Raw genomic sequence first — 24,211 nt, forward strand, 5'->3', positions numbered from 1 at the left:
TGCTCTTTGAAACTTAAAAATGTAGAGCTAGGCTTGGTACTAAGTGAAAGGTGCTTATGGAGTCCTTCAATCCTAGGAAGATCTGACTTAAGAAATAATACAAAGTGTAAATCATTTATTTTAATTAGGTCCATTTTAATAAAGTGTACAGGAGTTTACAACTCAAACAAGTATTCATAAAAACTATCAGATACATAAGATAGCTCACACAAGGGTGCAATAACATAAACCCAAGAGTCTGCAAAAAAGAGGTATTGCAAGAACTGTTAAGATTAACTCTATAAATGTTTTTTCCCTTTCTCATGTTCACAGACCTTGAGATTGTATGCACGTTTCCGGAGGTCTGATGACCTCAACACTCCTTACAGCTGGGTCGACCTCCTCATTCAGTCAACTCAAAATATAGTCGGTAGGAGTTCGTTCACCTCTTCTGCATGGAACGAGCATGGTCCTTGGCCTTTATTCCATTCCTATCCCCTAACAGATGACGTTAAATATTCCCTCTTTCAAAGTAACATATTGCAGGCCTTGCAGTATTCTGCTCACTACTGCCCTCCCAATACCACACATGAGAGTTTAGGTCAAACCCTACTGAGTTTTATCCTTGTGGATGAGAAAAGCATGCTTACTGTGGAAATGAGTCTAAGGCAATGGCTGCTTTCTCTCACCTTTGTCCAGTACAACTCCAGTTCTAACTCGGTAGGCTAACGGAACTGAATTTACTCATTTCAAATACCTACTGTCACCTCTTGGTATTCTTGGGATGCCTTCATTAGGAGGTCTTTAACACCATGGCAGAAAGCATGAGGATACACACACACACTCCAATCACACTCCTCAAACAGGAGTCTTTGGTTGACTCAGATACACCTGACTTGCCATTTCAGAGTGGGAAGGTGATATTGTCTTCTCTCACTCCCCAAATCTCACTTTAACTGACATTGGTAAAAAAACCACTTCTGTAATTCCTTACCAAAAGGAATCACATAGATTCCTCTAACATGTATATATGGTTCTATTAAATGTAATGTAGATGACACTGACTTAATTTCAAGAAAAAAACATTGTTATTATAAACTCAGAACACTGTTTCACTCATATTGAGGTTGCAGAGAAGTAACTCAGACTAAATTTCTTATGGAATTACAAGTTATAGGAATACTGGACTAAGCCACTAGTGTGCTGGTTAACATTTAGCTTCTTTTTTTGGCTTGTGGGATCTTAGTTCCCTGACCAGGGATCGAACCTGGGCCCACAGGAGTGAAAGCACAGAGTCTTAACCACTGGACCACCAGGGAATTTCCCCATTTAGCCATTTTTACAAGCTATTCTAGAGTCCCTTCAAACATAAACTTGCCCCTGCATTCTAGGGCACTCTGGGCCTGTGTTAGATCAAGGTAGAGAGCGTGAGGTTTTTGGGCTGTGTCTCCAGAGTAAGGCTGGGCTTCTGCCAACCTTCCTTCATCCTTTCTTCTAGTCCATAAGAAAAGGGGAAGGTGAGCCATTTCACTCTTATTTGGAATTATTCCAGTGTGGTGAGATTATCACAGGCTAGGCTAAAATTTAAGAGAAAACTGTTTACAGTAACAAGGGAGGCAAATAAAAATTAGCGTCATCATTCATTCAGTCATACCTCTCACTCCCCACTTAATTGGTACGATTATAATAGGGGAATGTCAAGTGAGGAAATTAACAAGGAAGGTGAGCCAGGAAGACTTGCAGGGGTAGAGAAAAGGCAGGAAAGACCTGTGTCTGGCAGTTTAAAGATGGGATCTGGGCATCACATGTGGGAGGCCTGTTTCCTAATAAAGGTCAAGGTGTAAATGAGGCTGGTAGGACCAGGAAGTCAGAGAGCAAGATGGCATCCTGGCAATCAAGACACTGCCAGTGTGGATTCCCACATCGAAGCTGAACAGCTAGTTGTTTTCACAACCTAGCAAATTTATCTTGTAGCAAAAGAACACAAAAACAATTCCCAGCCAGATACTACTTTTTATTTTCAAGCATTTTGAAATCCTTCCTTAAGTGAACTTCACAAGTTTGCAAGTGTTCTGGTGTTTAAAACAAAAAAACCAACCAACAAACAAGTAGTCGACAGTCACTGGAAAAAGCAAGAATTTAAATTTACATGATTACATTTAAAATCTTCATGTTTACTCCAGAAGGCAGGATTGGAGGATTAGAACTCAGGGATGGCTGTGGGCATTTACAAGGAGCTCTTGCCTCCTTACAAGCTGTGGTCTTTTCAGAGGCTCTCCTATGTACCTTTCATCAGAATAATCTGGGTTCCAAATTTCTCATATAAAACTGCATCTGTGTGACCAGCAGCAATTCCGAACTTGACTGGCCTGTGTTCTCCAATTTCAATTCCAAATACACAGCAGAGAATAACATCTTTCTTTATTAAAGGGACCCAAGGGACTCCAATTTAGGTAGTATCCTTCCTGCTAAAGAGTGAGTTGGACCTCACCTTTCTCTAGTTTCCTATAATAAAATTTCCTATTTGATAGGATGCATACATACTATATAACCTATGTTTTGACAACTTCCTTAGGGAAGCAAATATAGCATGATTGAATTTCTATTGTCAGAATGACTCTGGTGATTACACCTATTTTACAGAAAACTAAAATCCGCTACTTTTTGAGTCAGCGAAATGTCCACCAAATAGTTGAAAACATTGATGTACGTGTATTCTAAAACTTACTAAATAATGGGTCAATAAGATACTGGTATTTTTCTTGACAGTTCAGAAAGGTTGCCAGGTTAAACTCAGACCTAACATGGGCGTGTGAATACATATACACCAGTCCACACATATGAAATTTTCAACTCAACAATGAGTGGGCCCAGAATGAAATGGAGTTTGTGACCTAGATTTCTTTGGGTCCTGCCCTGCATCTGCTTCAAGCGTCAAATTTTGTTCATTCCATTTTCCAATCTAACAAGGATTTGGAGCTAAAGGGTTATCTGTATGTGAACCCAAGAAACAGACATGCTAAATAATTTTTCACCACACATAACTTCATTAATTCAATAGTGCCTGTTAGTCCATTAATGTGGATTCTTTAAGAGTTCATTAGTGCATGCTGCGGGTCAATGCTTTATCTCTAAATGTACTCTGGCTCATTGTGCTCCACTGAAATGAAAGGTCACAGGTTCCTGCATTCCATATATGTGTAAAGCAAGTGACACATAAAACAAACTAAAACAAGTAGTGCAGTATTTTGTTGACTATATGTTTTCTTTTTCTCCTTAGGGTTAACCTAATGCAGTAGTTGTTGGAAACATGCATTCGCTACTGATTCAAAGCACCCTGAGCACTCCCGATTCCCTTAAAACGAAAATTTTCCAGATTTCCAGATTCAGGATGGACTCTGGCAAGAACATTTTATCTTTATTATTTTTTTATTTTTTGGCCACACCATGCAGCATGCGGGATCTTAGTTCCCTGACCAGGGATTGAACCCATGCCCCCTGCAGTGGGAGTGTGGAGTCCTAACCGCTGGACCGCCAGGGAAGTCCCAAGAACATTTTGTCTTTAAATGATGCATTTACCCTATATGATCCAAAGAAAATCAGCGCAGAGTTCACTAGTTATTAACTAATAATTAATGTAATCCGATAGTCCTAAAATTTTCATGCATCATTCAGTAAGAACACAAAAGTCATTTGCATGTGTTTATATTCATTTCTTGTTCAAAACAGGTATTTAGAGTCTCCAGCCATCATAGGTCTCCAGTGAGAATAAAAAAGGATTACAAGCACAGCTTGACAAATGATTCAATTATGTGATAAAATTACCAAGATTTTATGGATTTTCACCTTGAGAACTAAAATGATCAGGAGGGGAGTGATCAAATAACCAAAGGAAAGTCATTTTGCAGGGCTGTTACAGAGGTAATCCTGAAGACCTCTGGTGAATTAGAATGACCTTCTGCTTTAAGAGCTTCTGGGGTGAGAACTCTCCTTGAATATCCCCGTCCTTTTCACTCCTGCACGTGAAGGCTTTAACTGATAAAGGCAAGGGAAGAGTTTGGGGTGCTAAGTTCCACACCTGTTAGCCAAAACTATTCAACTGGAAAGATGATTCTACATCCATTGTTACACAGAAAATTCAGAAATGATCATTGGGAGAAAAGCCCAATGGACATTTAGCATCCGTAAAAGTGAAGGATCAGCACCGCTGAAACCTCAGTTGGAAAATCATTGCTAGGAGCCCTGATCCAGTACCTATTATTTAAATTTATCTTTTAACCTGAACAGCTGAAATAGGTGGAGACTAAACTAGAAAAAGTCTTGAAAAGTATCTGTTCATATTTTACTGCCAAGATCCCTGAACTTCAAATTTAAAAGTATGATACTTAACTGCAGTTGAGTTTGGCATTCAGGCTTGATTCTTGGCCAAATTTCCCATAATTCTTAAATCATTAATCTGGGTTGGTAAGCAACTCTCCCAACATCTCCAGCTAATGGAGAAATCACTAACATTTACTACAAGACACAGGAAGCTTTCAAGTTGAAATAGGAATCTGAACATCTTCAGCAGAAATCTTCCCACTGAGACGTAAGTTTCATATTAAGGCACTAATAATAAAGGGTATGAAAACAGCCAAGAATAAGTCAGATCTTTCCAGAAATACAAGACATTTCAAAAACACAAGTGAGGCACCTATCTGACCTACTTTAGCATCCAAGGGGACAGAGAATCGAAAGATTTTCATGGCTGGCTGGTTCAGCTCTTTTCCTTTCTCCCAAACTTATTTACATGTCTCAGATTTCTATTTCCTCAAGAAGCAGTAGACAAAGGTGACAAGGATGTGGAAAAACAAACAAGCAAATCTAGTTTGTAGCCTAGTCTCACGATTAATTAATTTTGTATTGACAGCATGGAGTGCTCAGACCTAAGGTTTTTAAGTACTTTTTTAAATTACTTAGACCACAAACCCAGTGGTTGGAACTGTAACAATGTGCTCTTTTCTATTGTTCTGAGGGGGAACTGTATAAGGATAATCAATTTTTCAAGCCTGTGTAAATGGAATTTGTTCATAGCAAATTCTAGAGGGAAAAAAAAATCTACTTAGAAACTTCAGTTCCAACAGGATTTTCCTATACATTCCAATGAATTCAATTTTGCCATGAGAAAAGAACTCAATAAAAACAGGGTTCAAGTCAGTTAGGTCAGGAGACCAATGCCAGCAAATGAGTGATTGTGGAGGTACGCGAGGTGGGACAGGGTTTAGCTAAAGGAAGAATGTTTCCTGTGCACATAGACATGCACACACATAGCCGTGCGCTCACACGAATTTTTAAAGTGTGCACATGGGGAAGGCTCAACACTATTAGACACGAGCATAGATATCTGTTTGCATTTCTACAAAGGATCTGACACACGTCACACACTCACAGACACTCATGCACGAGGACCAGTGTGGCTTGCACAGACTCAGATCCAAAGAATCCTTCTAGAGCTGCCGGCTTCACAGGAATGATTAGTATCTGCAGGATTACACTTCCTTTTGATGCGCAGAATTTTTATCTGGCTTTTTTTCCTGAAATATACCCTTTTCAAGAGTATGAAACCAAGTCCGGGAGGAACTCATCTTGATTCCTTGATAGACATGACTCAGAACAGCAACTACAGGAGTCAAACTAGCAATAACATGGCCCCTTTGGGAAGTTATTTCTGGATTTACCGGGAAGTAGTTCTAGACTTCAACAGTTTCTAGGCAAACAACAAAAAGCAGAGCTTTGGGTGGAGGTGGAGATGGAAATGCCTGAAAGTCCAGAAATCATTATAAGCAAAAGAATTGAGCATAACTTAAAGGAGTTTCAACTAAGTTACCACCTCGACTGAGTTTGCTGACTGAAGAATTCCTGCTGACTCATGGAACTGAAAGATAATAATTGATATGTCAATATTTCTTCTTGGGAAGGCTCAGCTGGGAGTGATGTGGTGGGTATTAAGGGTGGGGTAGAGACAGTGGCCTAAGGCTCAGGTATGGCTCCTAAGGTTTCTGCTTGCCCGATTTCGAAGGAAAGGGCGCTAAAGCAAAAGGATCAGCAGCTGGCAGCTCCGTAGTCCTGGAGGAAAGGGATGTGATGGAAACAGAGCCAGCTATCGACTGCTTATTGGTTTGCGAAACAATTTTGTAGGCAGCGATGGGCTGGGCTTCTGGACTTGGCTCATCTTCCGGGCTATAGTGACGGGAATATTTGGATAAAGACTGGGGGCGGAATGGTTTGCCAGCCACGGGGCCTGAGACAGATTCTTTCTGGGGCTGAGGTCCTTTGTTTCTGTCATTAGGATGGGCCCCAGATTCCAGAGAGGTGCCCCTGGGAGACACGCTGTCAAGATGGTCTGCTGCTTGTACAGAATGGGAGGGGTGGTTAGACGGTTGGGCAAAACCAGCCATGGAATACTGAGCTCGGACAGAGGGATGCACGGCTCGATCAAGGCCCGGGAGCAGAGGGATGTCATTGGTCTGACGGAGGAGACCGGGCTGCGCAGGAGACTCCGGGGAGGCGCTCTGGGCAACGGTTAACTCCTCCATGCTTTTCTTTTTAGTGAAAGGAGCTCTCAAAAACACGTCCGCCTCCTCTGGCTGGGAAGGAGCCACACTGCCCTTGCAGACAAATGGGGCTTTGGTGAAAATGTCCACGTCATCAGCGGGAACCCTCGAGCTCCTGAAGGGAGCAGTGGCGAAAACATCTGGCTCACCAAGTCCATCAGCGGTTGGCTGCGTGAGGGCTCCGAACTGGTTCTTTCTTCCACCTTGCGCTGCCTTGGCTTGCTCAGGAGAGACTTCTGGCTGAGTGAAGGGAGTGGCTCCTCCCAGCTTCCCCTGCGGAGGCTTGCAGCTCTCATCCTCTTCTGACGACTCCAAGAGGAGAGGTCGAGACCCACTGCAGTCCAGCATGTCCCCCTCGAGGTCGGTCCCTTCCTCTTCACTGCTGTGGAATGAGCTGTTGCTGGAAGGGCCATCTCGGGCTAAGTAGTCATATTCTAAACTGTTCTGAGTTTTCATTCCAGGTACTCTGGAGGGGTCTGGATACAGGGGAAGGCCTTTAAAACCCGTTGATTCTTTAAAGTGCTCTACGGTTATTACAGGATAGGGATTGGGCTCTCTCTGGATACCTAGAAAAGCACAAAATGCAGAATTAATGCACAGGTCCGTTCAACTCTCCTTGGAACATTTAATGGTCCACCCGTGGCAGAAACATTGTGGAACCAAATAATAGATGTTGAAAATGGAAAAGGAAAAACAGAAAAAGAAAAGTCAGGCAAGGAAACTGCACACAAACTGGAACACAACCAATCACGGTCTCACATTTCGGAACACGATAGGCGCGATGCACAGGAAAGGAGATGAAGATGTTAGGCACAAAAGACACTCAGCGTAACTACGCAACGCTCCTACGCACGGGGCCAGGCACTGACACCTGCTCTACCTGGTGCTGGCTCAGGATGGAGTGAAAACAAACCATCTCCACATCCGCCATGACAGTTCTGGCTGATGCAGAAATACTGTCCGGGGACAAACTCCAATCAGATCGACATGTGGTCATCTGTTCCACACTCCCTGTAACTGAGGATGGAACCTTGCCCCCGCCAAAGCAGCAGAACGTGGCTGCTTGATAAATGCAAAATTACTTGATGATTTACATCATGAGCACTATTCAAACAGCACAAGAGTGCCTCAAATATGAATACTGAAGGCACTTTCTAAGGGGAGGAGACATAATCAAAATCATATTAAATCCATCACCTTCAGCTAGAGTTGCCCTGGAATTTTGTTTTCAGTCTTTTAAGTTAGCAAAGATCTCCTCTGCTTAAATGAATCCATCATAAAGTTCTTTAAGCAGAAGGAGTAAAATGCACAGGTAATTACAGAAGTATTTGCAAACTCTAATAAACGAATCTATTTTTATCTAGGTAGAGGTGCCTCAGGGTGCTCTGGCTTTTAAAATCAAATAGACAATTATCAGAATGCAAGAGAGCTTACCTTCCAAGAAACATTAGCAGGTTAGAAGTATGTCATTGGGCACATGTTAGCAAGAGGGCAGGAAAAAGGCATATGTAACTAAGCAGGAAGAATCCAGAGAAAAGCATGGTTGGGGGTAGAGATATCATGTCATCATGGGTTTCCCAACCCACCAGGGTAAGAAATTATAGGTACCATGATTTGGACTCTTATAGATGACTCAGAACCTCTGTACAGCAGAAATTCAATCATCCCCTCCCCACGTTACCCTCTCCCCTTCTAAGCAAACCTTTAGGTACTAGAAACTTCTGTTAACAATTTCCCCCTGCTAAAGTTTCTGCTTGAATTAATCACACAGAACACAGCAGAAGCGGCATCAAAATCAATTTATTGGGAAACCAATTACTTAGAGGCATTACATTGTAAAGAGATGCAGAGAGAGGTCTGAACATTTTAGAAGATACTGTACAAAAATACTATGTTTCTCTGAATCCTGTAACTTTTTAGCAGTGCTTCTTTTTAAACAGTTCTGACCTTAAATATTGTTTTCAGAAACAAAAAAGGTGGGTCCCCCCACCCACCCCGCCACCATTTTCATTTCTCTTTCTAGAACTCTCAATGTATTTGGTGAATTCCAAATTACAGAGTCTTTAAGTTAAATTCTGTACTGGTGCCAAATGGCTTTCTGAAGAGTATATGAAGAGGATAAATGTTTCCTTGCGTTATAACTTTAGTATGTACACCCATATGGTGATAGGAAAGCATTAGTCAGGGGACAGGAAATAAACGGAACACCTTCTCCTTTGCAATATATGTGGAAAGACATAATTTTAATCTCTCAGGCAAGTATATTGATGTCAGATCTGTCACAGTGATTCCCAGATGATGATGTCTGGGGGGAAATTCAAATGAAATGGGGCAGAGAAGTTTTCCAAGATAAGATTTGCTGAGCAAAGTGGTATGAATGGCCCCCCAAACTCCTTGAACCACTTTCTAACACAGTATCAGTTGGACAGTTTTTAGTTCCCAAAATTAAGTCATGACTTCTCATCTTCTAAAACCACCCTAAAAGCTGATGTGGTTCTTTTGGAGAGCAAAATACCTCTTAGGAAAACACTGGCAAATTTAGTCACGACCAACTCTGGTCACCATAGGAACCAATAATGAAAATGAACACTAGTTTGACTGAAGCTAGTGTTCTGGGGAAATTTAAGTGGAATGTAGTCAAATCAAATTGTGTGCACAGACCTCCAAAAAGCAGCTACCTATAGAACGCAGGGCATCTTGGATGCCTGCAGTGTTAAGAGTACATTGTGAGAGCTGTAAAGTACCAAGTAGGGGTACCCATGTCCAGAGTCAGACAGGCTAGAAGGGCATTCCTAACCTATCTAAGTTACTTATGTTAAAAAGTGAGTTCTTGGTCAACTGTAAATCTGCCAACTCAGAGCGTGTTCTATGACCTTCATGATGAGTAGGAAAACTCACACCTAAAATTGCGACAACTTTAAAAAATTTATATAGTCACAAAAATACTATAACATCAAGTCTGAAAGGAGAACTAGTCTCCAGTCCTTCAAAACAAGGCCAGACCTACTTCATCTCCCTCTTTGAACATGAATCTGCTCTACAGGATTGGAAAAGCACCTTTAAAGGATTTTCCCTTGAAGGCCAGATCTCTTAACCTTTCCATTCTTTTTAGAGGAGGTGCAGTATGACCAAGGCTGAGAGCAACCACCCTTTGTAACCCTCCAAGCCTGGCGTTCTGGAGAACAAAGACACACAGAGGGTATGGGGCACGCAGACATCCACATTCCCTCAGGGAATTTTGGTGGTGGCAGCACAAGAAACAAAGCAGTCAAGAGAAGGACAGATTCTAAATAACCGTAAACAGAAGATAGACATTAAATCTTGTTGGCAGTTAGAGGGTTTTTTTTTTTTTTTGAATATGCGTGTGTTATTGCAGGGAGAGAAAGCATGTATTTTCAGGGTGAACAGTCCTTGTGTATGAATATAGCCTTGTACTGTCAGAAAAACATGTTGGAAGCAGTCTGCCTACTGGCAATGAAAGATTTATACTAATTTAACCTCAGTGCCTTGGCCCAGTTCCTTTGGAAACCAGTGGCATGCAGAGCAGATGCCCTGTGACCAGAAAACTCAATAAAGCTAGCCAGTTGTTCTTGGGGTAGGGGTGGGGAGTGATCGGGGGGAGTTGGGCTTAAACCTGGGACCTGGCCTCACAGGGTCAGGGTCTCCCTTATCAAGCATAAGGGTCTTCCTTATCAGGAAGCTTAAGGTAGGGCATTTTGTTCTAATTTCCTCAAATTAAGTCATGACTCTTTTCATTTTGGTTTAGCACATTAAATTAAGCAAGAAGTCAAAACACACTTCTTTTTCTTGCTCTGATGTAGGACTGTGTGCCAGGTTAAGTTTAAGCACACTTTTTGACACTTCCACTAGGGATAACTCCATTTTAGTCTACTTTGAGGCTGCAAATTAATGTCGATTTCAGTAACAGCTGATATGCTTCAGAAAGAAGGCATCCTCAAAAGTATTTGATGCTTTGGCAACTATCCTCACCAATTCCCTATTAATTTCCAAAGCAACCCAAAGTGCTGAATAATTTAGAATAGGTTTACCCTGGAAATTTTGTCTGATGGACAGTGAGGGCCAGTGTTTCTTAAAAAAGAATGAAAATCTGAAGACTTAAATTTCAGGCTGGATATTCCTGAGTGCAATATATCATACGTGACCAGAATTTTACTTTCTCCCAAACTATAAAGCGAAATAACAGTTATAGGGAGTGTCAAAGACATAATTCTTGCCCCAAACTGAAGGTGAAGTCTTGGAGTATCGGGAAACCTCGTATAGTTAGCAAATAGAAAGCAGAATACCCTTTACTAGAACTTCAGAAATGTAGCACCAAATGAAATTCACACTCTCAGAGCTGAATCAGGGAATCAGGAGATGTACATCAAACTAATCATTTCCATGACCTTTTGCTTAGATAATAAAATTAAGTATTGGGTCCTACCATATGCTGTGGAGTTGCATTAAAACCCACACCTGGAGAATAAGACATTTGATGGGGGACAACACTGGCTAGAGACGCTGGGTCTCTCAAGACAATGGAGCAATTAAACAAGAGATATTTCTCCCTGGGCATAAAACTGCCGTTGCCAACATAAAATGTTTAATTAAATTGGCCTGGGTACATTAAAGATTAAATTAGAGAAGGGTAGCTGCAATTCTGTGCTCCCTTTTACAGCTCCATGTCTGGTCATATCAAATGCAGGCTCACAGGGGTTTTATTCTCTATGACCGCAGATGAAGCCGGGGTAGCCACGACTCATTAAAATGTCCTCTGCACGTCTCTCATACGTGTCTGCACTTTCCTTGTGCACAGGTGCTTATGGTCACTCAACAATGTGTTTAAATCCTTTTTACACAAATGGGTTTTCAGATCAGGAAAAGAGCAGCTACTGTAAGTTATTTATTTATAGCTCTGAACATCATGCTCCTGTTTTAACAGATAAAAGTCTTTATTTTTCTGTATGTTTACATAAGAAACTTGTTTACAGACTTGCTTTTTATACAATGCTTGTGTAGCAAAGTTCAAATTTCACATTTTTCTGTATAAGATAGCTTCATGTACCTCTGTTTGCTTTGTCTTCTTGGGAGGACAGGATAAAGGTCTGTGGTGAATACACATCCATGTGATGAGGGCGTGTGCGACAGGGCAGGGAATACTCCTAGGGCAAGACTACATCAGAGTGGGAACCAAGAAGATGTCTTCCATTTCTAGCAACTACCATGCTGCTGCATAGATCAGCATTGTCCAAAGAACCTCTCTCCCCCATCACAGTGAAAGGAAACCCAAGAGAAACAAAATGGTATCTTGTTACAGATTATTTGAAATGGAGGCCATCTGGGATTCATTCTGACTCAAGAAATCCAAGCACATCCAACTCCAGGAACATTACTAGTGGGTTAAAGAAAAAGGCTAACTTTGCGCTGGTAAAATTACAGTCTCTTGAGAGGAATAAAAGATGGTTTTGTAATATCTGGAGTGTTTCAGTAAAGGTACCATTTTAGGTATCCATCTAATAGTTTCTCTGTTCTGCCTGGCAGCCTCTAATCTGCTTAATTCAGTACTCTGGGCAATCCTGTCATTTTTATCCCCAAACTCTAAGTTCATGACTACAGAATCCTGAATCTTACAGACTGAGAAAGCTAAAGACTCCTGGAACTATAGACAAACATCGGCATGGGAGACTTTATTTTGGCCGAAGGTATCTACAATGTGCATCTGTTCAGCTGAATTCATATGCCTCCATACCTCTGGGCTGAGGTCAACCCCAAGTCTCCTCCTTCCCCCAGCACTACTGAAGGCAGAACTGTTCCTGACCTGGGCGGTTGTGGGGGAGAGGTTGTGTTGGTTTGAATCATTTATGTCAGGAGAGCCCGAAAAAAGGATTAGAAACAAAGCTAATATTTCATCTTGAGAAAAACAGGTACTTTTCCTGGATTTGTTCCCCTATAATTATTAGCAATCCAAGTTCTATAATTCTAATTTGGGAAGAGCCAAGTCCCGTATCAAATGACACTGAACAAAGTGACAAGCTCTTTCAGAGGTATTTTAAAACCCCTATCTTTCAATTTTCCAAACCATACTAAAGACAGGTGAAATCATATAAGTTCCCTTATTCAGAATATTAAGCAAGTTAAGACTGATTGTTGTCGCATTCCATTATAAGGTCCTCTCTGGGAATTTTCAGTGAATTATTCATTCTTCTTACTATCTTCAATAGTAACCACGCTTCAGCTTAGGCGAGTGATTTTGTTTTTCGGAAACATCTAAATGTTATGTAGAACCAAGAGTGGTGGGAAAAGATCAAGAAAGAGAGCATACTACTTTCAGATGCTGAAAGCGATACTAATTAGATAATACAACTGATTTTCTTATATTTTATAATCTTTCTTGATAGTATTGAATACTTCTAAGGAGAGGAGTTTCAAAAATAACATAAATGGTGGCAGCATCATTAGAATAAGTATTAGTTTCCCAAGTAAAACCAGATGCCTTTGAAGGGAACACTCAATTAGGTACCACAACTCTGACATGTCTGCTAAAGAAATCATTAATTATAATCATATTTCGAAGTGTCTATTTAAACCTTATCTCCTCTGAGGGCTGTGTTTTTAAAAACACTGGGACTTGAATTTGGTGATCTAGTTATCTGAATGCTGTAAAGGGAAAAAAATCCAATTGGTGATGTTTTCTGGTATAGGTACTACTTTTGCACAGCTGGAATAAAAGCAAATCAGAAACATATGCTTACAGTTATTTGTCCATTTTTAAATGGCAGATCCTCGACTATACAGTTTTAAAAAATTGAAATCTTCTGATACTGTTTTGTTGGAATAGGTAGATACGTGTGTGTAATATTTAAAAAAAGGAAAATCTATGTCCAAAACTCTGTGATGATGTATGGGTCTCTTCAGATAACCAAGAGAGAGAGCAACCCAGGTTAGTGAAAGCCCATTGTAATTCTCTAAAGTGTAAATACTGCTACAGTAATAGTAAGAGCTACAGAAGATAACTGAAGAACATCAGGATTATATAAACCCTTCATAGTCCTCCTAAAGCATCATAATAAATACTTAGAACCCTAGAATTCTATAACCTTAAAAACCATCTAGTTCAAACCCATCATTGTCAGTCAGGAGCAGCCCTAAGAAGTGAAGCTCCTGCTGAAGGCCACTAGGCCAGGGACTGGCAAAGGTTAGGACAAGCTCCCAGGTGGCCTGTCCTGCCCGGGTCTCTTCTCCCACCACTTGCTTTAGGTCCCACATCTGTGAAATGAAGTGGATGGACTAGAATAATCTCTAAGGTCCCTCTTGTAGCTCAGTCTACAGTTTCAAAGTTCTATCAATTATTAGCATACTATAGTCATATCAAATAACCCCTTTTAGCTCAAGGATGATGCTATAAACTAAAGGAGGTCCCTTTTATCAAGTCACTCACATGTCTTCTTTAGCAGAAAAATAGATCTCTCCTTTGAAGCCCTACTCCTAATCCTAAAGAATAAACTCAAGATAATTTCATGTCATTATCCCCCCTCAGGCTTCCTCCACCCAGTTTCTCTGGTTTCTAGTCTATTCATTTTCATTAACATTCTCCATTAAGCTTTACTGAGCCAAATGACTAGATAATATATCTCAATGTGATTACGGGTAATACATGAAAGGAACAATTTAGAGACACTTACCTAATTTCTAAACTGTATTCTTCATGGTTTCAATTAAATTGAGAAACTAGATATTTCATTATATTTCTAACATGTATAAAAAAAATCAAACTGGAAAACATAGGCATAAAACATTATTCTTATTTAAAAATAAACATCTCTTTCATTAGTTTATATATTCTTTCTATGTCTGGGAAAAAGAATACCATTTTGATCTTCAGTAATATTCCTGTCCATAAAGGGGCAAACCAAGTCCCATTTTCACTGCTCTCCAATCATGGAGAGCTCTTCAAGGATATCTTTTTTTTTTTTTTTTTGCAGTACGCGGCCTCTCACTGTTGGTGGCCTCCCCCGTTGCGGAGCACAGGCTCCGGATGCGCAGGCTCAGTGGCCATGGCTCACAGGCCCAGCCGCTCTGCGGCATGTTGGATCTTCCGGGACCGGGTCACGAACCCGTGTCCCCTGCATCGGCAAGCGGACTCTCAACCACTGCGCCACCAGGGAGGCCCGAGGATACCTTTTTTAACCCTCAGCAGGAAGGTTGTGCCTCCCTCAATTTTGGAAATGACCCATTATCCTAACAGAGGCCTGTACTTCGTGTGTCTAGTTTCAGCTGGCATGGAAGTACTTAAAGTCAGAAGGAAGACTGAAAGGTTCTGACTTTTCCTCTGATACCTTTCAAAGGCTGTTCTCACATTGCTGGGGTCAAAGCTTGACCTCCAAGGTACAGGGTTTTGCAGGCGATTGTTGCTGTTCAGCTTTCTTTTTTCCCCCCTTAAAGAGCAAACGTGAAGAAGAAGAAACAAAAGTGCTAGACAGGGAAATGAGCAAATGGACCTGGAATTTTATTGGTACAAATCTGATCAACTAAGAGGTTCCCTTCTGACCATGAAAATGGCACTCAAGGAAGAGAACCAAATGTGGTTCTCTGTGCCTACCTCTTTCAAAAGGGTGCTTTTATAAAAACTGCTTTGCATGTAAGGAAAAAAAGATACTTCGGTGAGTAAGGACATATACAGAGGGTGAGCATGAGTCATGTTGTCACAACAGTGCAGGGGCCTTTATTTATTTTATGAACAATATTCTAAGGTTAGTGAGAAACTATGGTTTGTTTTGTTTTTTAAATGTAGGATGCCAAGGAAAACCAACTGAACATATTTCATTGGCTGCATCCTTCAATTCAAACATCAGAGAGAAAGAAAGGTAAGTAGCCAGAGTCAAATTGTGCCTAGTGTGTCAGCATACTTATTTCTGATTATCTGAAAATAAACAACATGCTTATTCTACAAAGACAGAGGACCTGCTGAAAGCTTATAGCAACACACAAGTCTACTCAAAATGATTCCATATGTTACACTGTAGGATTGCTGCGTAGTTAGTTATACAAGGGAGAGAGATCAAAACCCTGTACAGACACCTGATATCGGACTTGAAACGCCAAGTGGAAACAGAACTATTCAGCGTCTTCATTTATACACAATTTACAATATTTGATTCAAAATAAAAATCACAAGAAAAATACATCTGTTTCTGCTACAATTCCTTCCCCTCCCCCATCCACCCCCCAGTGAAAAGTCTTCTAATAAAAGGTATCATATTACCACCACTGTCTGGTTTTGGTCTAATTCTGAGATCCCGGCTTGGGACAGTTAACATGAAAAGGAATGGCAATACTTGGAATTTATATAATGTACACATTTTATCCAAGGATCTCAAGTACTTGCAGTCATGTCTCCAGATCTGAGAAATCACGGTTCAATGGAAGCCAGAGTGCTGGACGAATGCTGGGCAGGTTGCATGGGGTGTGAAATCCCTTGGCTAAGTCTATGATCAAACAAGGTCAAAGTTGGTTGGCTAGAGCTGGGCTCAATTTCTCTTTCCAAACATATACCATCAGTCAGTTTTACCCTCTCTCAAACCACACACCCATCTCCAGGTTACTACCTCGAGTTAAGACCAACTGAAGAAGCCATGTCCTGATGATAATGCAGCAGCATAAAAAGCAAAAACAGAGAAACACATTCATCAGCAACTGGCCAAAGGAGATGGGGTTGGGAGGATTGATCTGGGAGGCCATTCCTAGCAAGAATGAGACAAAGGTGTCAATTCACTAGTTTCAGTTACAGTTAAGCTTTTGGTGGAGTCGATTCCAGCAGAGGTGAAGCTCATGGCATCTAGCGTTTGATTTAAGATAATGCTATTGAAGAAGGGTAATGAGGAAACACAGCAAACTAACAGAGAGGAGCTGGCCAAGGAGTATCTGGAGGGCCAAAGTGATTTTCTTTCCTTATCATCTCTATGGGAGAAGGCAAGGGGTAGTAGGAGATTAGGGCTAGAAGGCCCCTTATTTGCAGATTAAAAAAAATCATTTTCTTTTAACTCTGTAATGAAAATGTATATTACGGTATGAAGGTTACAGAACTGCATCTGCTACTGGGTCACGGCTACAGGTCTATGAGCTGATCCACCAGCAGTAAAGACCTGGCTAGGTTGGGAAGACTGGACTCAGAGCTCCCACTGCTGTTTCTAGAGTGCCCACCTGGAAGTGGAGAGATAGGAATTCAGTACAAAACACAGAGGGTTAGGGTTTAGATGTGCAGAACAAGCAAAGGAGAAACAAAACAAAACAAAACACCCTAGAGAAACAACAATTTACATTTTGCAAACTCTTACATGTTAATTTTTAAACATATAAATTAGAGATCCACCACCTCCCACCAAACGTTCAAGCACTGTGTGCATACCCTACTATAGGCAGGAGACCTTGCAAAGAGGATGCTATTTTCAAATGAATATCTATTTTGCCTGAGAACTGCTGGCTGTACACTAACTTCCTGATAACATCAACTCATTTCCCTGTAAAGTAAAAATCAGTAATTTTTGATTTGGGGAGGAATTAGTTATTAAGACTACTGTAATAAAAACATGCTTTAAAAATATATAGATGGGGGGTGGAATAGGGAGGGTGGGAGGGAGATGCAAGAGGGAGGGGATATGGGAATATGTGTATAAGTATAGCTGATTCACTTTGTTATACAGCAGTAACTAAAATAACATTGTAAAGAAATTATACTCCAATAAAGATGTTTAAAAAAACACAAAACAGTTTTGGGTTTTTGAGCGTAGAAAATAAGTAAATAAGTAAATAAATAAATAAATGTAAATAACACCTATATATATATATAGGTATATATGTGTGTGTGTGTGTACATATATGTGTGTGTGTGTGTATATATATATATATATATGTATATATATATGGTCTTAGGGCAATTCAGTGTTTTATGGCATGGTCAAATGATTTTAATCCAACAAAGAAGAAAAAGGATGCTCCACAAATGTCCAAAAGATGCAAATGATATCAAAGTACCACTGTTAATCTCTTTGGGAAGAATATTTATTACAGACTGTTCTAATCATGATAAGAAATATCCTGTGCGGGTTTTTTTTTTTATATCTTCAGGTTTCCATTGACTGAAGATCACTTTATTTTTAGCTTGATACTTTGAAAAAACCAGTTTTTAGTCAAACTATTACTTTTAGTCAAATATTACTTTTCTTCTCTCTAAATAAACACCATGGTCATGCTTTAAGATACTTATATTAGTACCTTTACCTGTGTCTCCATCTATCTATACTGGTCCAGCCCACAATGATTGTTATTACCCCCAATTTCCTTCATTAAATGTTGATGCTTTCCCCACCCCTCGCCTTTGTAGATTAGGTACATTACTATTTTGAAGAGAGCTGATGTCAAACTCTTCTCTTTTCCCCATCCTCTCTTTCTTACCTTGTGGGTTTTTGGTTATCAATACAGGAATAGGGTCAAACTCATCTTCTGCCACCTTGTCCGAGCCCTCAGGGACATCAAAACCTGAGATGAGATTACTATCTTCTGCAGCTTAATACAGAATGCAAGTACACAAGCAGAAACAACAGAGGTAGAGATTAGCAAATGAGAGAATACATAAGAGGCACACAGTTCCCAACTGTACAATCACTGTTGTTTTTAAAGATGAAAATGCTTATTTTCCTGAGTTGAAATAAAAGTAGTAAAGCTGGAAAACTTGGGGAAATAGAAAAAAATGCTTCAGAGCTGGCCGTGTTAAGACTTTCATAAATGAGAAGGGAGAAGGGTTACAGGAAGAATTCTCCCTACCTTTATAAGGCCATTAAATGTAGTTATTGTGAGATATCTCTTCACCGTCAGTAATTCACAAAGGCATGGGATTTAGTCATTTATCTTCTTTATTGAGCAAACAGAGGCTGGACTAACAATATTCAGAAACACTCAAAAACCAAGGGCAGCGTGGAGATAATCAGTCACCCTTTAAGAAGTAACCATTGTATACAAGGCAAACAGAATACTTCTGAAAGAACTCACTGCCCTGTGATTGGGAAAAAAGACATTCAAACACTGATGCCTCAGTAATGTTGGGGCAGAAGATCACATGCACTGAGATTTCAAGGTGAAGTTTACTAGAAGTTCTTCATTCTACAAGCAAGTGTTAGCTGAGCACCTATTTTGCAAGTGATGTTCCTCTGTAATTACGCATTGCTGCTGACACACTCTTGTCAGACATAATTGGCTAAATAGGTAACTTCTCTATAGAAACATAGTCTATAAAAACATAGTGATTTTAATGCTATTAAGGGTAAAAACAAAAACTCAGCTATGATCATTGCAAACCAAAGGCTAATTATTTTTTCGTCATCTCAGGGAGGCTTTCTTCCCAAATTTCCTTCAGAAAGAACTTACAAGCTGTTCCTTTAATATGTATTTGCTCCTTCCAGAAAACCACGTTAGTTATCTAAGCCCAGAAAGTTTAGTGAATGCCTGCGTACGGTAAGCCAGGCACAGTGCCTGTCACTCTCACGAACTACTCAATGAATAGAACTCAATTCAAGCTACCTCCGTCCCTCAGAATTTCAAACCAGTATTAACCCAAGACTAAGAAATGGAAACAGTAGATTAGAAGGAGAAACCCGGTAATTAATCATGACTCAAAGGTTAACTAAAATTCAAAACTTTTACGAGTTCAATCTTTGAGCACTGACTTTTGAAGAATGATGCTTTTTTCTTTATTGTAGTAATCACTATCAAAAAACTTTAAATCTGATTTAATGACACAGTTTTAAGTTCTAAGGCCAACAAGTATCTGATTATAGTCAGTTAGTGGACAGTCAACTCAACCCTGAGCTGACTGCAAAGGTATGTAGCTCTGTCTTTAACAGAAAGCATGGAATATCTGCATTCCAGGTGACTGCCAGAAAGCAACATCTCCACAGTCTGTTGTCCCAGCCTTATTAAATAGTCTTACTGAGAGGAACTTTAACACAGGGGCTAAGAGTACAAACTCAAGTTTTCCACTTAAGGAGGTGGTTAAAAAACTTCACTAGCAAAGACTTTTGTCAAGGAAAATTCTCAGGAGTTGCTCAGTTCTTCTCCTCTAAGGATACATGTGGGCCCAAGAAGAGGAAAGCATTTACCTTTATGGGCCGGAGCAGAGATCGCTATGGGGGCAAATTCTTCCAGAAGGTCAGTAGTAGGGTTAGAAAGCAGAGAGCAATCAATCAGGGAATCTTCCCCGGTGAGAGAATCTGAGTCCAGATTAACAGCATCCCAGGTCAGTGATGGCATTAAATGGTACACACAACAATATCACGAGGTTAGGTCTTAGCCTTTAAGTTATTGCATTTATTGGGTTGGCCAAAAGGTTCGTTCGGGTTTTCCGTAAGCGCGTACAAAAACCCAAATGAACTTTCGGGCCAACCCAATATATTATACATACAAGCCAAGGCGGGAGAAAGAAAACCAAAAGAAACCCGTTAAGCACCCTGTATTTTCATCTAGAGAAACATGTATTTCTAAACTCCTCTTAACAGATATGTATATAAATATGGAAGAATTTTTTTGCTCAGAGGTTGCTGGTTAAGCAAGTAAATGGTTTGGATATCAATAAAACTTTGGCAACTCAGTTCTCAGCAAATGCCATTTGGGAAAAAGGACTTTGCAACTAAAGAGTTTCACTTAAACTCTCCCTAAATATTCACTGAAAAAAGTTGCTGTAAGATGAGGTATCCAAGCTGACAAGAAGGGGGTTGTCCCTGGCTTATTATTAGCAGAATATGGCATGATTTGGCAGTACTTTTTTAGAACTCAACCCAATCCCCATTCAAAATTGAATGATCTTGTCTCTTATTAGTATTCTTTAAATCTGAACTGCTCCTTGGAACACATGATTTTGCTTTTAGTTAAGGAACAGAAGGAAGATTAAATTCAGAGTTCAAGTATTTCAACACATAAATTGTTTTCTGGGAGAGTTTTCTAGGAGAAAAAAGCCAAGTAAGCACAAGGAAAAAGAACCATATTGTCTTCTGTGTCATTTTTTTTTAACCTGGATGAGCTTATTCTCATATTTCCTAGACTTCTAATTGTTTCTGTTCCAAGTGAGCAAAGTGGACACTTTTATCAAGGTAATTATGGACTCAATAAAAATGAAGGTTATCAAATCTGTATTTAACGAATTGTAGTTAAGGAATGGATCCAGGGAAGATCTCAACTTTGCCTACAATTTAATAGCAAATCACCTAGATGTGATTAAAGCTCTGTGCTGGGAATAGAATGTTAACATACGTAACACGAGCCCCCATGGACATCACTGACATTGTTAGATCCGAAAGACTGCTCAGTACCCAGGAGGAGTTAAGGGCATCCTTACAACTCAACAGAGTTCTTTAATTAAGGAAGTAGAGGGAACCCGCCACCAGTGACAAAAACCTTCAATAAAGACAGACTGAAACCAAAGAAAGCCCAGGGATCACGCTACAAAGAACATGGCTCCAAAAAGGCACTCTACTCTTTAGTGAGGAAACACATCGCTCAACATCTAAAGCTGGGGCTGTAATCATGCAGAGCATCCATTCCAGGAGGAACTAACCAGGCTGTGAAATAAGCCCAAGACCATCTGCCGCAGGTGGAAAGCCTGACTCAGAGGGCTCCCCGAACTGACCAGTTCCTGCAGCCCCAGAGACTCCTGACTGACCTGTGCGGTTTGAGGTCACAGATTCCGTCTGAGATGGGAGGCGCTGGGCCGCCGGGGGCTCCAGTCCTGGTATCAGACTCTCAACAGCAACATCAGCTTTTTCTTTTGTAACAGAGCATTAAGAGAGGAGAGGAAAGGGTAAGGGAAAGGTAATCAGAAGGTTCCTTGGATGATTCTGTGAAGGCTTTCTTCGGCATGTCTCTAAAATGCCCATCTCAGGTAAGATGGAAAGCACAGCAAGTTGCTTTCTTTCTGCTGCTTTGAGTGTCTGGGCTTCACTGACAGAGCAGGCACGTTCAAGGTTAACCACGGTGGCTAGTCTCGGTGATTCTCAGTTTTTACAGATAAATGCTGAATGCGAGCTATTCAAGGAGACCTCTTACGTGTCAGAAGACAGGCTCAAAGGCACCTTAATGTCTTCTGGTAATTGTGCTTTTCTTACGGGATAAACTTGGGACCAAACATGTTCTGTGCCTTGCAAAGGCCACTAGTCCACCTCAAATCCCATGCCATGCTGTAGCTGGAGGTATTCTTTACCATGTGACATGCCCCAGCTGGAGGAACATCTTTCTGAAGGGTCATGGCATTTCTGAGTTCTAGGACTTTGTGCTCCTGTAGTACAGGGGCCCCGGATGTTTTATAGGTCTTGCCTGCCTTGCGGCTGGAGCACAAGAAAATGTAAAAGCAAGCAGATCAGACCCCTGCCCTGGATTCTACTCACAGGGCCTCAACATGGGGCAAATGTTTTCTCAGTTACTGACACTTGGCACATACGGAGGCCTTCTAAAGAAGAATCTGCTAAAGGTGAAGTCCACCCGGAAACCAACTTTTTTCATGAAGCTTTTGTAACGAAATGTGAATTTTTCCACATTCCCCCTAGTTCACAAGAAATTCACTCTAGAAATCTCAGTGTTTCAAGAATAAATAGTGGTGCTGTGCTGCCGAAAGGCAGAGATAACACTTCGTTTGGGGCCATAACAAGGGAGATTAAACAGCCCTGGCTTCTGGGTTAGCACAAGGCATCACTCCAACACCAGGAGGCTTCATGGCATTTCCGCTCCTCAGCAGGGCTACTCAGTAGGGATCTGTTAACCAGTTAGTTGCCATTTTTGAAACAGACACACATATCATGCATGACTGAAGAAACAGAGATGATGACTTTACCAATTACAGCATCAGAAGTGCTACCAAAAGGATCTGTCATAGGCAAGAGGTCAGGGAGCAGAAGAGAAGTGTCAGGAGATTTGAGTCCCTCGATTAGTTTTTCTAGGTTGGGCAGAGAAGTAAAGAGAAAGCAAAAATGCAATGAGATATTCAAGTAAGCCGATCATTTACCATTTTCTACACAAACACATTTTAGGGGTCAAAATTTTACATAGATTCAGCATAAAAACAAATATTGCTAGTATCTTGTTAAAAGTAGGCTCTCAAAGTTTAAAAATGATTATTTCCCCAAATGAAGTAGTCACTTTGTAAGGCATTCAAGATGCTGCCCTGAGTCTGTTTTTAAATTTGTGGTGTAATTTACACTGAATAAAAGCCACCAATTTTAAGTGTACAATTTGATGTATTTTGACAAATGTACACATAAGCACCACGGAAATAATGAGGTAGAACATTTCCATTACCCCAAAAAGGACCCTTGTGCCCCTCTCTAGTCAATGCCTTCCTCTTACCCCTAGACGCTGGCAGCAAATGATTTGCTTTCTGTCCTTACAGCTGTGCTTTTTCTACCATTTCCTACATAGTATGTAGTCTTTGCTGATGTCCTTCACTTAGCATAACGTTCCTGAGATTCCTCCATGCTATGGCATACGTCAATAGTTTGTTTTATTGCTGAGTAGTGTTTCACGGTATGAATGGACCACATTTTGTTGACTCATTCATCAGCTGACGGATATTTGGTTATTTCCAGCTTTTAGCTATTAAAAATAAAGCTGCCATAAACATATGCATATAAGTCTTTGCGTATTCATATCTCTTCCTGGGCTTAGTTTTGAATCTCTCTCTCTCTCTCTCTTTTTTTGTCTTACATTTAGAAATGGTTTATGACTCACCAAGAGAAGCAATGAAACCACACCTAAGTTAACTTTAACAATCATTTATGTCTGCCAACCGAGAGCTTGTAACACCCCTGGTATACTCTTATTATTAAACTGTCAAATCTCACAAAATTCACTTCAGCCTGCAGATGGATTATTTTTTTTTTTTTTTTTTTTTTTGCGGTACGCGGGCCTCTCACTGCTGTGGCCTCTCCCGTTGCGGAGCACAGGCTCCGGATGCGCAGGCCCAGCGGCCATGGCTCACGGGCCCAGCCGCTCCGCGGCATATGGGATCCTCCCAGACCGGGGCACGAACCCGTATCCCCTGCATCGGCAGGCGGACTCTCAACCACTGCGCCACCAGGGAGGCCCAGATGGATTACTTTTGATGTCTTGTGGCTAAAAAAACAAAAGGACATGAGAAGCCACCAGATTTGTCACACCTGATAACTTAATGTGTGATAACATGGACACATTAAGGATCCTTCCAAGACAACTCTTTAGCCTGATCCATCAACAACTCTCTACCTGTAACCTGTTAAAAGTAGAGCATTAAAATAAAGTTCCTCAAGCAATTAAAAAAAAAAAGCAGAGCATTAACTTGACACAAAATAATGAATCATAGACTCTTACAGAAAGAAGGGAATTAAGAGCTCATACTTCCTTTTACTTACAAAGAGATTGAGACCACATAAATTCTATAATTTTCCCAGTTAAAGGTCTGTCAACAATGTTTTTTCTATCACAAAAATAAACCGCCTTTAAGATAAATCTAGAATTAAAATGTCTGCGAAAAAGAAATGCAAAGTTCAAGTATGTGTGTATAATATTTTAATGAATCTGTATTCTTCTAGGCTATCAGGAATCAAGATAAGCAAAGATGAAATTGA

At 40.5% G+C, this 24,211-nt stretch overlaps 1 protein-coding gene across 13 annotated transcripts in view; it reads right to left on the reverse strand.

The window, feature by feature from the left end:
• Positions 1-134: 134 nt before the first annotated feature.
• The window catches only part of AAK1 (AP2 associated kinase 1), a 179,450-nt gene continuing 155,373 nt past the window's right edge, over positions 135-24,211 (reverse strand). For 4 of the 13 annotated variants that reach the window (XM_060117890.1, XM_060117892.1, XM_060117891.1 and 1 more), the window contains 4 exons: positions 22,444-22,545; positions 21,280-21,381; positions 18,024-18,134; positions 135-7,138 (listed from right to left, as the gene is read on the reverse strand). In XM_060117890.1, coding sequence (XP_059973873.1) covers positions 6,009-7,138; positions 18,024-18,134; positions 21,280-21,381; positions 22,444-22,545 — 1,445 coding nt within the window. In that variant the 3' untranslated portion in view covers positions 135-6,008. Of the gene's footprint in view, positions 7,139-14,799; positions 16,773-18,023; positions 18,135-19,645; positions 19,835-21,279; positions 21,382-22,443; positions 22,546-24,211 lie in introns of those variants that run through there. The other 9 variants (XM_060117899.1, XM_060117898.1, XM_060117897.1 and 6 more) reach the window with 6 other exon arrangements.

Source organism: Mesoplodon densirostris, chromosome 14 (genome assembly GCF_025265405.1).
Source record: "Mesoplodon densirostris isolate mMesDen1 chromosome 14, mMesDen1 primary haplotype, whole genome shotgun sequence".
Taxonomy (NCBI): Eukaryota; Metazoa; Chordata; class Mammalia; order Artiodactyla; family Ziphiidae; genus Mesoplodon; species Mesoplodon densirostris.